The 17,559-nt window shown below is 39.2% G+C and overlaps 1 protein-coding gene and 1 non-coding gene across 15 annotated transcripts in view; both read left to right on the top strand.

Annotated features, from left to right (window-relative positions):
• MYO5A (myosin VA) overlaps window positions 1-17,559 on the top strand; it is a 184,418-nt gene that overhangs the window by 134,776 nt on the left and 32,083 nt on the right. For 6 of the 14 annotated variants that reach the window (XM_036441618.2, XM_036441582.2, XM_036441592.2 and 3 more), the window contains 8 exons: window positions 1,695-1,808; window positions 4,599-4,742; window positions 5,144-5,197; window positions 7,568-7,795; window positions 9,985-9,993; window positions 12,555-12,655; window positions 15,377-15,457; window positions 17,201-17,399. In XM_036441618.2, coding sequence (XP_036297511.1) covers window positions 1,695-1,808; window positions 4,599-4,742; window positions 5,144-5,197; window positions 7,568-7,795; window positions 9,985-9,993; window positions 12,555-12,655; window positions 15,377-15,457; window positions 17,201-17,399 — 930 coding nt within the window. The remainder of the gene's footprint in view (window positions 1-1,694; window positions 1,809-4,598; window positions 4,743-5,143; window positions 5,198-7,567; window positions 7,796-9,984; window positions 9,994-12,554; window positions 12,656-15,376; window positions 15,458-17,200; window positions 17,400-17,559) is intronic. The other 8 variants (XM_036441600.2, XM_036441644.2, XM_036441584.2 and 5 more) reach the window with 5 other exon arrangements.
• On the top strand, window positions 6,850-6,953 carry LOC118710110. Its single transcript, XR_004985307.1, has one exon. It is a non-coding gene; the product is annotated as a U6 spliceosomal RNA (small nuclear RNA).

A 17,559-nucleotide genomic window follows, 5' to 3' on the forward strand; every position in this document is an offset into this window, starting at 1 on the left:
ATCAACTAAATGGTGGCAGATCGGCAGAATGACTGGCGGAACGACCAGTTGCTATGACGTGCACTGACCAGCAGGGGGCAGAAGCTCAATGCAGGAGCTGCTTCCTGGTGGTCAGTGTGCTCCCAAAGAGGTAGTGCCACTCAGACAAAAGCCAGGCTCATGGCTTACAGCTGGCAAGCACAGCCGTGGTTGTGGGAGCCTCTTCTGCCTCCATGCAGGCGGGTAATAAGGAATGAGAGCTCTCAGACTGCAAGAGCCCCGGACTTCAAGAGGAATATCTGACTGCTGGCTTAGGCCCGATCCCCCCAGCAGGTGGACATCCCCTGAGGGGTCCCGGACTGTGAGAGGGTGTAAGCCTAGCTGAGGGGGACCCCTTCCCCCACCCCAGTGCACAAATTTCATGTACCAGACCTCTAGTTTATTAAATAAACACCATGTTATGCAACATGATATGTGGATTATATCCCGTTTGCCTTGCAGAATGTGCCTAAGCCTGGAACACTAGGAACTTTAATTCAGAGTGCCTGTGTGTGTAAGCAGAGTAACCTGTGTGTGGAAGCAGAGTTGGGCTTTATCTGTGGCAGTTCTTCTGTGGTGTGCGCCCTACTGCTAGATAGGTCAGAGGTTCTGGTGTTCTGGGGTCTTCCTGTGCACTGGCATGCATGGTGGGCTGGCCTGGGAGACTCAATTGCCCCATGTGCCGGCTTCACTTTGGTTGCACTGATGATTTTGCTCCCTATAAGTCTGAATGGCAGAAGGAAAGAGGCAAAGATCCACCTTGTGGCTTCTGGCTCCTTTCCTGCATTTGGGGGAGGAATAAAGGAAATTGGGCAGATCAGAAAGCCCTCTGAGGCCTTTCTGAAGCTCCCAGGATTGGTAACCCTGTGAGATCTAGGCCACCAAATTTCCCCACCTCTTCTGCTGGGGGCACCTGAGGACTGAGGGGCACAAACCCAGCCTTTTTCTTCCCTCTTCCTTCAAATCATTCTCCAGCCCTTAATCCAGAAAAGAGGGACCTGCAATTGCTTAACTTTTCTGTTCCCCACATACTTTCTGAATGCAATTTCACAGGTACTATATGCCATAACGTGTCACTTGGACTCCCTGAATGAATAACCCAACGATCTTCAGAGCTTTCTTAGAGCAGTTTCCTTGACTTTCTTGCTCATCCTTCCTACTGCTGACTCCATAGAGTCACCTTCATGCATAAAAGTGACAGAAATTACAGTCACTTTGTGGAAACCCCCTCTTTTTTTATTAACTATGCCCAAACACAGCACAATAAAATAACTATTCTGTCATTAAACACACCTTATAAACTTTTTGGTAATGTTTACTTAATTGTGACATTGAAGTCAGTGTGTGGATGCTGAAGCATACTACTTATGCTCCACCAGTGTGGGTGGCCACTCACAATTAAAAAACCCAGAAGGGACTCTGCTAACAGTGACTCTCATTCAAGCATCTGGTTTTGCCACGGTTCTTGTCATGTCTGCTGGTGCTTGTCTCTTTCTTTGAGGAGCTCACAAGGTGACCCTTTTGTGAGAGTTTGGTCAAGACAACATGGAATAGATCATTTGGTCATAAGAATAGCAAGTCAGTGAGTAGTGATTAAAACCAGGTTAAGATGGATGCTGTCTTAACTATACCAGGTTTAATTGTGTTATGAGTATTATATCCTGTTTGCCTTACAGAATGTGCCTAAGCCTGGACACAAGAGAACAGACTCCACCCACAGCAGCAATGAGTCTGAATATACCTTTAGCACTGAAATTGGAGAAACTGAAGACATTCCATTGAGGACAGAGGTACACTTTGTTTTATTTATTTATTTATTCATTTATTTATTTATATTAAGTTTAGAGAGAGGGAAATGAGAGAGAGAGAGAGAGAGGGAGAGAGGGGGGGAGAGAAAGAATGAATATCTATGTGAGAGAGTAACATCTATCGGCTACCTTCCATATGCACCTAAACTAGGGATCGAACCCACCCCCTTCTGCTGTGTAGGATAGCACTCCAGCCAACAGAGCCACACCGGCCAGGGCGAATTCAGAGGTACATTTTAGACACCTCTCACTAAAAGTAGAATATGACCATGCTATTGTTAACAGAGCACATTTCCATTGCAGAGCAGATCCCATTTGCCCATAAATGTATACTTCGTTTTGAACTGATTATTATTCAGATGTGACTTATAGGTGCTTAATTAGCTATGTATTATATACTTACTGCATATATATTTTTTGACATTTTAATTTTAATGTAATTTTGATGACCAGATTTTCCCTTTTGTAATTCCCTTTTATACCTTAATGTAGTTTATGTATACTAGTAACAAAAATATAGCCTATCATGAATTTATTTCCAACAGAGGAAAATTATTTAAAAAGTAAGCCTTTACAATGGTAAGATATGTACACAGATAATAATTTAATTAAAAATAAATTTAAAAAAATAAAAATAAATAAAAAGTAAGCCTTTGCCCTTGAGCATTATAAATACCAATGCCCAAGAGTTTTGTAAGACTGCTGCCTCTGTTTGATCAGAGTTGTTGTTTTTTTTAAAATATATTTTATTGATTTTTTTACAGAGAGGAAGAGAGAGGGATAGAGAGTTAGAAACATCCATGAGAGAGAATCATCAATCAGCTGCCTCCTGCTTAACCACTACTGGGGATGTGCCCACAACCAAGTTACATGTCCTTGACCGGAATCGAACCTGGAACCCTTCAGTTCGCAGGCGGACGCTCTATCCACTGAGCCAGACCAGTTAGGGCTTAATGACAGTTTTTACAAATGTAATTTTCTTCCACAAAAATACTTGAAAAATAGCTTATAAATCTGCCTTAGTGCTTTGTATTATGTGGTATAAAACTAAAATGACATATTCCTGTAACTATAAGAATACAGAGATGTTTTTCTCTTTCCTTCTCCCTTCCTCTTTCTGAAATTAATAAAAGCATATTTTTAAAAAAGAAAATGCTTTGATTATGCCTATCTTTAAAAGATAACACAAATATATAATGAAAATATTATTTCACTTCCATAAATCTACAGCAAGAAGGCTGAACAAAATTATGGGTTTTCTCTGGATATAAGATTGGTTATGCTTGCATTTCTCTTCTTTGTACTTTTCTTATTTCCTAGATTTTCTCTAGAAATGTATTTTGCTTTTATAGAGAGGCCTGATGCACAAAATTTTTGCAAGAGTAGGCCTTCCTTCCCCCGGTTGCCGGCACCAGCTTCCCTCTGGCACCAGGGACCGGTCTTCCCTTGCAGCCCCAGCTTTGTCCGGAAGGACATCCGGTCTAATTAGCATATTATGTTTTTATTATTATAGATTAAAAACATTTGTCTTAAAAATTGACAATTGGAAATATAAGATTAGCTAATCAGTTAATTATCTTTTGACCTTTTAGTTAAATAAATGTTATTATCTTTCTCTCAAACAAGAAGAGACTCCTTATTATTCCATTAAATCTAAAGATACAATTCTTTCTCTTCTTACCTCATTAAAAGTTCAAATCCCAAGTACGTAAGGTGAAACAATTATGGCTCTCTCGGAACTTCCATGATGGTGGTTAGTTCTTTCTGTTTGTTTAGCTTTAATTAGTGTGTCTTTATTTATCCTAGTAGTTCTCACTGTGGTTCTGTTTTAGAACCAACTGCTATACTTTTTAAAATGCTACCAGGATATCTTTCAGTTTATTAAGAGGTATATATGTTTTCGTTTTCTCTCATTCTGATCTCAATATGTTTATGCTGACCACCTTTTCAAAATTATTTTTTCCAATTACAAAGAATTCAAATATAGAAATGTCTAAAGTAAAAAATAAAACTTTCCCATAGTATCTCCCATTCTCCAAGGTAACCATTGAAGGCCTTCTAGATGTTTGTATGCTAAGTGCTATGTATTTTTAAAACTCCACATATTTATGTTTTTTCTAAATAAAACAAAAGATCATAATATAAATACTGTCCTGCAACTTGTATATTTTACTTTTAATACTTTATTCTGGGAGATATTTATCTACTCATATAGATCTATTTCATTCTTTTTAATAGCTATAAAGTATGTCATAATTTGGCTTTACCATAATTTATTTAAAAACACTCCCATTAACTAACATTTGGGTTCTTTGCATTTTTTTGTAATGATAAAAATAATGCTGCAATAAACATCTTTTTCTATATATTTTTGTGTATTTTTGTAAGTAGTATATCTGTGGGATTAATTTTTAAACATAGATTGCTAATTAAAGGGTATCACACATTTAAATTTTAATAGGTATAACTAACTTGCTCTTTTAAAAGGCCTTCTTTTACTTCCACCAATATCATGTAAGACCCTGTTACTAAAACATGGCACTATAAATCTTCCCAATCTTTGCCAACTTTATAGGGGAAAAATAATACCTCACTGTTGTTTCATTTGCCTTTCTCCTAGTAGCTAAGTTGACCTATTACATCTATATTCTTTGGCCCTTTATATTTTTTCTGTAAGTTTGCCTATTTTTTCTTTTGGGCTATGCATCGTTTTCTCATTGGCTTATACATCTTTTGGATTGTCTTGACTATCTTATTTTTCCTGGGACTTAGGAGCCAAGTGAGAAGAAGGTACCACTGGACATGTCATTGTTCCTCAAGCTCCAGAAGCGGGTCACAGAGCTGGAGCAGGAGAAGCAAGTGATGCAGGATGAGCTGGACCGCAAGGAGGAGCAGGTGCTCCGCAGCAAGGCAAAGGTGCGCGATGCTGTCCACCCCAGGCCGCAGGCAAACCCAGCACTGAGGCTGGGACTTTATATCCAGTTCTATAGTTTCTCCTTTTTCTTTTTCCAGTTTTTTTTCATTGATTAAGGTATTACATGTGTCCGTATCCTCCCATTCCCCCTCCCACCCCACTCCCATGCATGCCCTTAACCCCCAGTGTCTTGCGTCCATTGGTTATGCTTATATGCATGCATATACTTCTTAATGGAAGCCCAGCCTAGAAGCACTTTAACCAAGTAGGATTTGGTTCAAGTAGTGAGGGCTGACCTCTCCTCTCTGTTTTCTTCAGAGCAAGGAAATATTCTAAGAGTAAAAATGTAACAATTAAAATATAACTACTTGTTTATAAAGTTTGTAATTTATCTTTTCCTTAGGAAGAAGAACGGCCACAAATTAGAGGTGCAGAACTGGAATATGAGTCACTCAAGGTAATGGAATATTTCTGCCCAAGACCTGAAATAGAGATCTGCTGAGAGCCTCTCTTTTTCTCAGAGAACATGTTTCAGGGCACCTGAGGCCCTAGCTTAAGCTTTATTCAGGCATTATGTCTAGCCTTGTATTGTTTCCTTTTATGAGTTCTATTCTGTATAATATGGAGTTCAGTTAAACAGAAACAGGACTAGTAGCTGAAATTTGAGGCTGTAGAAAGTAGTAAAGGACATGGACTCTAGCATCAAACTGCCTGGGTTCAGATGCTAAATCCACCACTATATGGCTGTGTGCAAGTCATGTATCCTTCCTATGCCTCAATTTCCTATAATATGGGGATAGGACTCTTATGAGGGTTCTATGAACTAATCCATGTAAATAGGTTAATAGTGCTCAGTACTGTATGTAATAGTATCCAACAAATGTTGGCTGTTATCATTGTCATCATCATTTAAAAAATATAGGTATTTTACACATCAGCTCTGATTCTTACAACAGTCCTGCAAGTTAGTATTTTACTTCCCATTTTATAGATAAGAAAATGGAAGCCAGGAGATATAAGTAAGTTCCCTAAGATCACCTACAAATATCTCTGACTTCAAACCCCATACTCTAACCACCAAACCCTACTGAAACTAGAGGAATGGGGTTAGGAATTTGATTTCTAGTTCTACTCACTCTGCCTACCTCACACAAAAACGAACAAATAAAGACATCCTCTGTATGTGAAGAAGCCTAGATCACAGAGTTCCCAATATTAGCTTGAGTGTTTCTCAGAATGTTGTTCCTGGCCAGGACCATCACCGACAGCTGGGAACTTGGAAATGCACATTTGTGGGCCTATGGAATTGGAAACTGTGGGTAGGCCCTGCACCTGTCCTCCAAGCAGTCTTGATGCTCAAGGAAGCTTAGGAAACAGTACACAGAGCATAGATGTCAGAGTAAAGACAGCCATGCTTTCTGTTGCAGACATGAGCAATGCGCATCTGAGTACCAGCTGGTGGGAGACGGGATACGGAGGAACATTCTTTTGCACATAAAGTTGAACTAATTCATGAAAGAAAAGATTCCTTATTCTTAAGTAGAAAAAAAAAAAAAAGACAATCTAAAACATGTTGAAAAGTCTGATATGGTGCTACAAGCACACGATTACCTCTGGAAAAAAAGCAATAAAATATTTTATCTTTATACAGAAGTATTTCATGTCCACCATCATAAGGCCTTATCTCATGTGCTAAATAAGTCATTATGGTGCATTTATTTATTTATTTATTTATTTATTTATTTATTTAAAAATTTTTCAATTACAGTTCACATTCAATATTATTTTGTATTAGGTTCAGGTGTAAACATGGTGCTTTTAAATGACTGTCTACTGCGCTGGTATTCTGTAACATTTGTATTCTAGTACCAGTAAATATATTTTAATGTGAGAACTCTATTCTGGGTTCCCATTGCCATTGCTTGAGCAGGATGTGCAGAGGCAGCACCTTGCAGCATAAGGATGGCTGCTGGTATGTGCGAGTGTAAAGGATGTGTGCATCCATCTGGATGGTGAAGGAGGAGGTGGCCCATCCTTCCTCCCACCTCTCAGAACTCTGCCAGCAACTTAGCATGTCATACAGGAAAGAAGTGTGAAAAAGATATATCCATGCTTGTTTCGGCAACATACATACTAAAATTGGAGCAGTACAGAGACTAGCATGGCCCCTGTGCAAGGATGATATGCAAATCCGTGGAACTATATATATATATATATATATATATATATATATATATATATTTTTTTTTTTTTTTTAAAGATTATTTGTTTTCATCAAAACATTAAAGAGAATTTAATTAGTTTAAGTGATGTGGTAATTTTTTTTTATTAGAAATTAAAAGCCTAAGATTTCAGTGGTCTTTTCATTCTGTTTTACAAAGGAAATAAAAAGATGTCCCTCTTCTTTCAGAGAGCCACTCATCTGAACTATTTATTGGAAATAACCTGACTAGCTGGACCCTCATAGTTACCCTTACATTTATTTACCCATAAACAAAACTGGGCTTCCTAGGACTGGGTTAAACTCTCCCCTTGGAACTCAGCAATCGCCAGGCCTGGGAACACACCCTGGGCAGGCCTGGAATAAATTCGACTCTGGAATTTAGGTTGATGAAGCAAACTACCATTTACCTTGCTCAATTCTCCTTGATGTCAGACTTCCTGAGTTTGCAGAATAGAATTCCCAGTAGAACCTGGGAAGCCATTCACTAGGGGAGCTCTGACAGTCTTTTCCAGCAGAATTCTTCTACCATCTTGGGGGAAGATGAATATTCCAATGTAAAGTTGAGGATGACAGCAATGAACTATCCTTTGTCCCCTTACACAGCGACAAGAACTAGAATCAGAAAACAAAAAACTGAAAAATGAGCTAAATGAGTTGCGCAAAGCCCTTAGTGAGAAAAGCGCCCCAGAGGTGACTGCTCCGGGGGCACCAGCATACCGTGTCCTCATGGAGCAGCTGACCTCCGTGAGTGAGGAGCTCGATGTCCGCAAAGAGGAGGTCCTCATCCTGAGGTCTCAGCTGGTGAGCCAGAAAGAGGCCATCCAACCCAAGGTAAGCACAAGCAAGTGGCTAAGGAGGCTGTTGGGGTTTTGGCCTCTGTTTCTTTCTGTCTATCCATTCCGTCCATTGTATAATGAAGGGAACACTTAAGAGCATTTTTAGTCTAAATGAAAATATTATAATTTTTTAAAAATCTCAGTGTTATTTTAAAAACGATTGCAAATGTCATTTGGAGTGAGCAAAAAGCACATGAAATCCCAAATGGTATTCAGTCTCATCTCTCACTCATGAGCCAAGTGCTTTTAAAGTTATTTTTTGTAATAATTTGGCCACAATTTTGATAAAAAAATAAAATGCTATTAAGTACACAAATCCATAAATTGTCTTGCAGTGGGAAGGCATGAATGACTTTAAAATTATTTGTTGAAGGTAGCCTGTTTAACTGGAAAGGTAACATGGAAAGGATTTCAGTGGTGGAAGTTGCATGGAGATTTCTGCTCATTTCAGGGAGTTCTGTACTAGGGAAGCTGTCCCAGCGTGAGGGCCTGTGGTTAGTGAGGCAGCAGAAAGGACCATGCTGGAAGATATAGATGGCCCTCTGAAGTCCTTTCCTGCCCTCAGGTATTTTGAGACCATGTGCCGATCAGAAATGGGCCTTTTTGTCATGTGCCATCAGATAAAAATTATCAGATTAATCACCTTAAAGCCTGACCTATGTCCCTGCCAGTGTTCATGCAGCAAAGTGTTACCAAAGCTTGAGGCAATCAACTATCCCAACTGTGTGACATGCCAAATGAAAAATGACTGTGATATATGATGAACTGGGTGCTTGAAAGATGTGAGAATGCTTCTCTTAGAAATGGTAATTTTGCAGGTGGCTGAGATACCGAGCCTTGCACATAGGTTTGGATCTGATAATGGGAACTCTCACCTAGGATTAACATTGATCCAGAAAATATAAAATTCTGGAAAATCCCAGTAACAAATGGATTTTTATGAAGAAATGACCTTCCTTATTTTAAAACAAATCCCAAACCCCTTAAGTCTGATCTGAAATGAGAAGTTGGAGATTGGGAGTCTCTCCCTGGGCTTGGCCCTGTATGTACATCTCGCCTTCCCTGGGGCTGACGACCACTCAAGAAACAAGTCCTCGCTTCTGCTAGCTGGAGCAGAGTCCACGATCAGGATTCCTTCCTCTGGTTCCCTTGTGACAAATTGGTATGCTCATAGGAAACTTCAGTAAGAGTTACGGGAAAGGAAAAGAAAAATGAACCAAGGGGCATAAAAACAATTTAGCTAACAGGGTATGTGGTTCTGAGATCACACACCCTCAATTACCCAGTTCGCATACCCCACGTGATGACTGCTTGTCAGCCTCTAATGGGCTGGCCCCGTCTAATCGAGGTTTCTGCTCTCTGAGCTTCCAGCTTACACATGGTAGCAGCTTGTCCTCTCCTGGGAAAAATGCCCATGATGCTGACTGAGACCTTTCAGATACACCAGGGCTGATCATTCCACTCAGTTTCTAGTCATAAACACATATGTCACAACTTCTTTGCAGGACAGCGGTGACACCCAGTGAGCAAGGTGGTGATCCAGCCTAGCCAGGTCTAGTGTCTGCTCCACCCCCTTGAGTACTCTAGGAGGCTTCACTGTAACTCACAGACACTGGGGAGGAGTTTCCCCATGTCCTCTAACAGGAGGGCTGTCCTTTCACATACTAAAAATACTTTACAATAAAAAAATACAGAATTTCGCCGGGACCGGTTTGGCTCAGTGGATAGAGCGTCGGCCTGCGGAATGAAAGGTCCCGGGTTTGATTCCGGGCAAGGGCATGTACCTTGGTTGCGGGCACATCCCCAGTGGGGGGGTGTGCAAGAGGCAGCTGATCGATGATTCTCTCTCATCGATGTTTCTAACTCTCTATCCCTCTCTCTTCCTCTCTGTGAAAAATCAGTTTAAAAAAATATATAAAATATATTTAAAAACAAAACAAAACAAAACAGAATTTCATGCACTTATTCCTGAGAATTAAGACTTGCCATCACATAAATGTTAATGTCCACCTTATGTCAGTTTCATGAATATTTATCTATTGAGTTAGTTTTAGGGAAACCTTGGTTGTTTTTTACAGTTCTTATTTGTTATGATGGAGACTCAGTGGTAGAATTTATTTATAGAAGTAAGGGTTTATTGTTTTCTCCATTTGTTTTTTGTGCTTGCCAACTTGGGATTTTCAGGATGACAAGGTAATTATAAAATTTTTAGTATATACTATTCAATCCTAATGTTAGTTTACAAATATCCCTCGTTATATGCAATTGATGCTTTTTGCCCACCAAGTCTATTTTTATATTTGGGATGTCAATGGGAAAACGTAGATAATAGTAGTCTCCAGTCTGGCTCACAGAGAGGCCTCCCTGACTTCTAATTCACAGCCAGCTCTGTGCTTCACTGTGGTGGTTGTAGGGCATCCACAGAGTGGAGGGAGGGAGGACCCTTTAACTTGGAGAATCTCCCGTGCTCACCTGTCTACCACCTGTGGGTCTGAGGGTGAAGAGGAGCCTGAGTTGCTGAGCACACCTGGAAGGGTGGGATTTTCCTACATGGTTCAACCCTTTCAGGACTTCCGGTCCCTGGCTCAGGGGATACACGCTGAGCAGAGTCAGTACTGACTTGTTAACCCTGGCAGTCTAAGCCTGATCCCATGCCCCGGCCACCACTCTTTAGCTAAGATAGGCCAACTGAGGGAAAGATGGGCAACACACTAGGAGGCCCAGCTCAGCACAGCAACGCACTAAAGAGACCCAGCTTTCCTCTACATTAGTTAACTCAATAAATTTACCTAATTATGAAAAGTTCAAAACCACATTCTATAAGGAGATCCTCAGATATCAGAGAATACACGTAGCATTAGAGAACCTGAGCCTTTGAGAGTTATTACTTAAAACTTAAAAATTTGTGTATGGCCCTTTATGGAATAGAAAGATTTTCTCCTTTCAGAGAAAGAGAAAAAGGAAGTTTTTCTATGATATGTGTACTAAAATTGCTAAAGAAATGCTGTATTTGGTGTTTCTGGAAAAATATGTTTAAAATGTAATAAATTTAAGCTTTTGTTAATAGCTTTTATCAAATTCTATTTGGTCTTCTCTAAGGATACATTTATAAACTCACAAAAGAACAGCAATAGGAGAAAAGTGGGATTATTTTTTTTAAAGGAAGCTTCTAATGAACACTGACATTCAAAAGCAAGTGTTAGTAGACCTCTAGTTGGCATTCAAGTTATCTAAGATCCTGGTATTTGAAGTGGATTCTCTGAGTGCCACTTCATTTTGAGATCTTGCTGGAGCAAACTTGGATGAAAGGATCAGATATGTACTATTTAGACAAATATGATGGCCTATTGGGTTCTATTCTTTAGAGACTATAAAACAGTGGTTCTTATTGTGTATTTTTGCTTTGGTTTAGGAGAGATAATAGAATAGCTGAGTAGAAGCAAAATTTTGAAATTATAGTAGTTTTCAGACAGATTAGACCACAAAGGAAAAATAAAAAGAAAGTAAAAAGGTCTAACAGAAAAGTTCTTTTTATATAAAACTAGAGGCACGGGAGACAAAATTGTGTGCGGGTACGGTCCCGAGGCCTAGCCTGTGATCAGGGCCATCTTTCCCGGCTGCCACCCACCCCAGTTCTCCATTCCCCATCCGGTGATGGGAGCCTGACAGGAGCCTGACAGCCAGGGGAAGGACAGAGAGGTCAGCCATTTGCCTGCTCGCTGACCCCACCCCCACTTCCCATTGTCCTGGTGCCACCTGCATCCCCCGCCACCCACTCCAATTCCCCATTCGCCATTGGCAGTGATTGGACCAGGGAAAGGAACCACCAAGAGGTGGATCGGTGTACCTCATAGTGACTGGTCGAGCAGTCATTCTGTTCATTCTGCCATTATGGCCACTGGACTTTTATTACAGAGGATCATTAGTAATTTTGACCTTCCAGGTGTTTATTTCAAAAGCTTATGTGCCATGTGATACTGTAACAGAGGAAAAAGTATTGAATAACAGCAGATGGTAGATAGTATTTATAGGGAGCTAAATTCTTCCCATTTATATATATCTAAAGATGTGAAGAAAGGCTTTTCATTTTGCTAAAGCATACATTTGAATACTACCTCTTTCAATGTACAATGCTATCTCTTGTACTGAGTTTTTCATGAAGAATGAGATTTATGTCCAACTTTTAGTGTGTTATTAAAACTGATACTATAATAAGTGTTACAATAACATGTTTTATTATAATAACTGACCAAAAAGTAGTAGGAAGAACAGTTTTGCCCATTTTACTAAATACTCAGTGGTTTTTATTCTAATGCTGTGTATATATTTTGAAATATATATATTTATACTATATACATATATATATTAAACATATGAAACCTAATTTATATGTATAAAATATATAGCATATATAGCATTAGAACATAACCGGTCAAGAACGCCTTAGAACTATATAATGGAATATAGATATTCACCCCCAACACACTCACACACAATGTAAAAGAACATAGCCCGTCAATTATTTTATTTATAGGGCTGTGATATTTGGAATCTCATCATGTTCATAGCAGTACATTAAGAATTCTCAAGAGAAGGACTGACGGCTCCCCTTTTCCTTGACTACCTGTGCCCCCCTGCCTCTGGAGTCTGGAGGGGCAGAGTTTTGGTGGACACATAAACACATGAATATGTTGTATGTGGGCCAAAGCTTGTGAGTTGGTTGTTCATGTGGAAATGTGTCATTTCCCCTTCAGAATACAATGACAGATGCCACAGTACTTTTGGAAGATGTACAAAAAATGAAAGATAAAGGTGAAATAGCACAAGCATACATTGGTTTGAAAGAAACAAACAGGTAAGTTGATACTGTTTTTATTCCATTTTGGTTTAATCATGTTGATCTTTGATTTTTAGCCTCTTGTACAGAAAGTCAACATATTTATACATTGCTTTAGCAGACATCAACTAACCTTCAAAGGGAATCCAAGTTTTTCAATATGTTCAATAAAATCTCATTACAAGGTAGCATTATTGATGAAAGGAGTCAGGGGAAATGTTCTTCACATCATGGGGATATATATGTCTGTATCTTTAAGGTCTTAGCCTTGAGGAGAAAACCAGTTGCTCATTGTTGATTGTCTTGGGTAGTTCCTTTAATTCCTCATTCAGGCTGGTTATTTGTGAGTGCTGTTAGGGGCTACTGCAGTTTCCATCAATCAAAATTTAATGTGAAGGGAAATGATGGAGTATCTGAAATCATATTAGAGGCAGCCATATAATTCTCTAAGGGTTCCATAATTTCTAGGGCAGAACCCTGCTATTTGAGACCATATTTTTTCCCCTAAGTTGTTCTAAGAAAATCCTAATTGGTTTTATCCCATTTACTGTAAATGTGAATGAAATTGCAGATGGCACTTAGCTCAGTTACTCTACACTTAAGAACTTGAGGTGGATTGGCTGAGAATGCAGAATTTGTACCATCTCTAAATGACTGAACTTTCCTGACGCTTTTTCTGTAGCTGAGTTTATATAACAAAATAAAGGCTGTCTCTGGGATTCCCTCAGGCTTCTTCTCACCCCCTTCCCTGCGGAGCCTTAGTGCTATTGAACTTGCACCTAAAAAGATTACGTGTTTTCAAGAATATGGCCAGTGATGATCACAGAGAAAGGCAGTTCTGGAGATTCTATTATCAGTGTGCAGTCTGGGTCTCCTGGTGCATAGTACCACGATTGGCATATAGAAATACTTCACAAACTAAAGAATATCTTCTTTAATGGGTGGAAAATATTGATAGGAATATTTTGGCTAAACTTGAATTTTAATTTATGAATGTAAAATATAAATGGCACATATCTTGTATCTAAGATTGTGTAAGTATAAAAATAGCTAGATTACGCTGTTATTTCATCCACTGAGCTATTCAGTTACCAGAGATGTAGTGCATGCCTGTTTAATGCCAGTTCCTGTGCTACATGCTGGGAATACTAGCAGTCAGCAAGGTAAATGCACTCCTTATTTTCACAGGGTTTATGGGCTGTTGGGGAGACAGCTTAGGGAATTTGGACTTCACTTCACTGATGGTGGGAGCTGTTGGAAGATTTTAAGTAGGAAAATATAATGAGATTTGAGTTTTAGAAAGCTAATCCTGGCATTTATGTTAGAGGCTAGGAGGCTAGGTTATGGTGACTTTGATTTAGTTGGTGGTATTAGGCATTGAGAGAAGTGGGACACTTTGAAGATGCATAGGAAGATGAGGTCAGTAAAGCCTTGTGTTTTATTGGAATAGGGGTCATGCTGGATGACTCTGAAGTGTCTGCTGTGGATACTTGGTTGGATGTGGTGATGCCATTTGTGATCCTGGTCTGGGGTGAAGGAAAGTATGGGGTGCAGAAGATTGGTAGATTTACAGATATTGAATTTAAGGAGCTAGGAAGACATCGAAGGAGAGAAATCCATTAGGCATTTGAAAATATAGATCTAAAGCAGGAGAGATATATGGGCTGAAATATAAATGTTGATGTCATCAGCATATAATATATACAATTGAAACCATGCGAATAGATCAACTCTTCAGGGAGAGATGGTAGGTGGAAATAGAACATGCTCTGGAATTTGTTTTATATAAACACCGTATCAACACAGAAGTCTTGGAGAACTGAGATCTTGGACTTGCACCTGATAGCCCTGAAGCTACTGCTTTCCAGCTGCATAGCCTCCTTAGGCACCTTACTTCCTCCTCAACGTGGCAAAGATGTTTATTGGGTGACTGGGAGAACTTAGTGAAATAATATATGCGGGAGTTATAGACAATACCTGACTCTTAGCAAACACTCATGTATATCATTTTGATAGCCTAGATAGAAGAAATCCTGTAATCAAGCATGCCGTTATTATTTATTATTTATTAATAGCTATTACTTAGTATACACACTTTTAATAAAATGTGTCACATCACTAATATAAAAACAGTTTCCTTAGGCCTTAAAATTAATTTTGAGACAAAGAAAAAAGTCTTTTAAAAGTTGTGTCATAAAAGCTGCAAACTTTGAACATATTCTTATTTATAAGTTACTCCTATAAGAGTTTTTTAAAACTAGGAAATGATATTTTATTACGTCAAAACAAGTTTCTATCCATAAAACTTAAAATTTCATTTTGAAATGGATTATGAAGATTGCTACATGAAGACAATAGCTGCAGTTTTCATATTATAGATGTGTGACTGTTGTGGTTAGTCTTGAATATAATAAGTGACAATAAGATCATTCTGCTAGCTGAATAAAATGCTAAAAGCAGGACTTCTCTCACCTTTTTTTTTTTCTCTCTCACCTTTTGAATAATTTCTTATTTTACAGGAAAAATCACTGTAGATCCTTGATTCATTTGTTTTACTTTCACCCAATTAGATGTTACACATTTTTTTTAAAAAATTAACCAGAAATATTTTTTGTGATAATGTCTTAAGTTATCTGTAATTAACAAAAACAGTATGAAATGTCATGTGGTGCTGTTGACATCATCATCTCATTCCCACCCTGTATCCTTTGTGTTTTGCATTGTTCCTTTGCATGGAAGGTCGTCTGCTATGGATTACCATGAGTTGAATGAGGATGGAGAGCTGTGGCTGGTTTATGAAGGGTTAAAACAAGCCAACAGGTTATATTTGTGTCCTCAATGCAATGTTATTCATTTATTGTTCTTCTTACTAACAGTGGCTTCCTGACTTCAAATTTTATGTTTCTTGTACATTGTCTTCCTAAGTAAATTTTAGTAAAACAGAGCATTCAACCAAATACCTTCCTAAAACCTTTAGTAAGGGATGCTGTTAAAGCTGAAATAGATTGATGATGAATAAGAGTTGCTTCCCATAAGTGAAAGATGCTATCTAGACTGCCCTTCAGACACTAACATTTGTGAATATCTCACTAGGAGTTGGGGAAAAAACAAAACAAGAAACCTTTCAACTAGAGCTCAAACTACTGTGGGAGATATTAATACCTAATACTTAGTAGTTTCTTGTTTGGAATAAAGATCAATCTAAAGGATAAATATGCCAATGGTTTTGTGGCTGCATTCCAATATATTGTTCCATGCTGCTTATTGGCAGTATTAAGTGCCTTACTTGGCATTTTGTGTGGTTACTGTGAGGTTCCAATTTGTGAAACAGCAAATCAGGAGGATTTCCTGCATTGCTGCAGTTCAAAATAATTACCCAGACTCAACATGTTAAATGTGTTTAGGGGGAAGCAAATAAAATTGAATCAGCAGCACCTTTCTAACACAGATACTCCCCTGCTTTAGTGATGTTTGTGTCCTAAAAATCTCATAAAAATACTATTTTAATGTTTAAGCTTGAAAAATACCTAATATGCTGTTTGTTCAAGGGGCTTCTGCTTTCCTGCTTTGTTTGTCCTAACCATAAACCATTGTCATTAACTTTGTGGTGTTATTGGTTCAAATCCTCTTGAAATTTTATACTCACTAAAATATTTTTAATCTACTGTTAACAGTTTGCTTGCAACGGCATCAATAAGTCTTGCCCAGCAGTTGGTAACCAAAGGGATTAAAATAAAAGAACAAACTTTCTTTCTTCATGTTAATTAATTACTAACTGTAACTTTGATTTGTGTTTAGAAAGGGGGTGAATATGGGGTGCATGGTAAAGGGGGGGGGTGCTATTTCTGTCTGCTGTGCTCACTGCTGAGTGTTTGCTCAGAGAAGCAACAACCATGTTGTTGGTCCTGTTAATACTTACGTTCTAAAACCATGTCTTGTTAGGATTCTCTTATTGATAGGGAAGTTTATGGGGAGAAAGAAGATGACAGATTTAAAATATTTGTATATAAAATTTTAGAACTACCTGTCTGGATTTGGTAAATCTTTATATATTTCATAGAAGCATTCAGCTATTCCTTTCATCACAGATAAGAGTAGAAAGCAAAAAGGGGACCCTGGTTACACCCTCTGCCTGAAGTTAGTAATGCTGACATTCTTGAAGTCATATGAATTAGATCAATTGTTTATAATCTTGGATCCATAATGCAGTTATTTTGTGGCAAAGATACTGTCTTTGCCAATTTGAAAGCTTGTTTGTAATCAGCCAGAGTGAAGCTGTCTTTTAATTGGTTATTTTAGTCATCATTCCTGTGAACTCTCAAAAGAGCTAAAACTCCCTTGCTTCTCAGGGCCTTTAGAACTTTATATTCGTAGCAGGGCCCACAGTTCAGAAAGACACAAACATGTCCAGTTCTGGCCCGAGTTTCCTGGCTTTAAAGTCAGAAGTTGCGCAGACACTCGAGCCCTCGCTTTTCCTGCCTTCGCTAGTGAGCACGAAGCCTCGCCCCACCAGGCAGGGACTCTGGTGCATCACCCTTTCCTTCCCCTGTGGTTTCTCCGCAGGCTCCTGGAATCCCAGCTCCAGTCACAGAAGAGGAGCTATGAGAACGAGGCCGAAGCCCTCCGTGGGGAGATCCAGAGCCTGAAGGAAGAGAACAACCGGCAGCAGCAGCTGCTGGCCCAGAACCTGCAGCTGCCCCCCGAGGCCCGCATCGAGGCCAGCCTGCAGCACGAGATCACCCGGCTGACCAACGAAAACTTGGTAAGGGCCTGGCTCTGCAGGGTGCCCCAGCAGAGATGGAATGAGGAAAATAGGACTCTGTTGGCAGAAATGGAAAAGGCATGTGCGCAGGTCGTGTTTCTCACAGGAGCTCTCTCAGACCCACTTGGAGGGTCTGGAAGGTATCCACCAGCTGCATGCT

The sequence above is a fragment of the Pipistrellus kuhlii genome, unplaced genomic scaffold (assembly GCF_014108245.1).
Source record: "Pipistrellus kuhlii isolate mPipKuh1 unplaced genomic scaffold, mPipKuh1.p scaffold_m20_p_1, whole genome shotgun sequence".
Classification (NCBI taxonomy): domain Eukaryota; kingdom Metazoa; phylum Chordata; class Mammalia; order Chiroptera; family Vespertilionidae; genus Pipistrellus; species Pipistrellus kuhlii.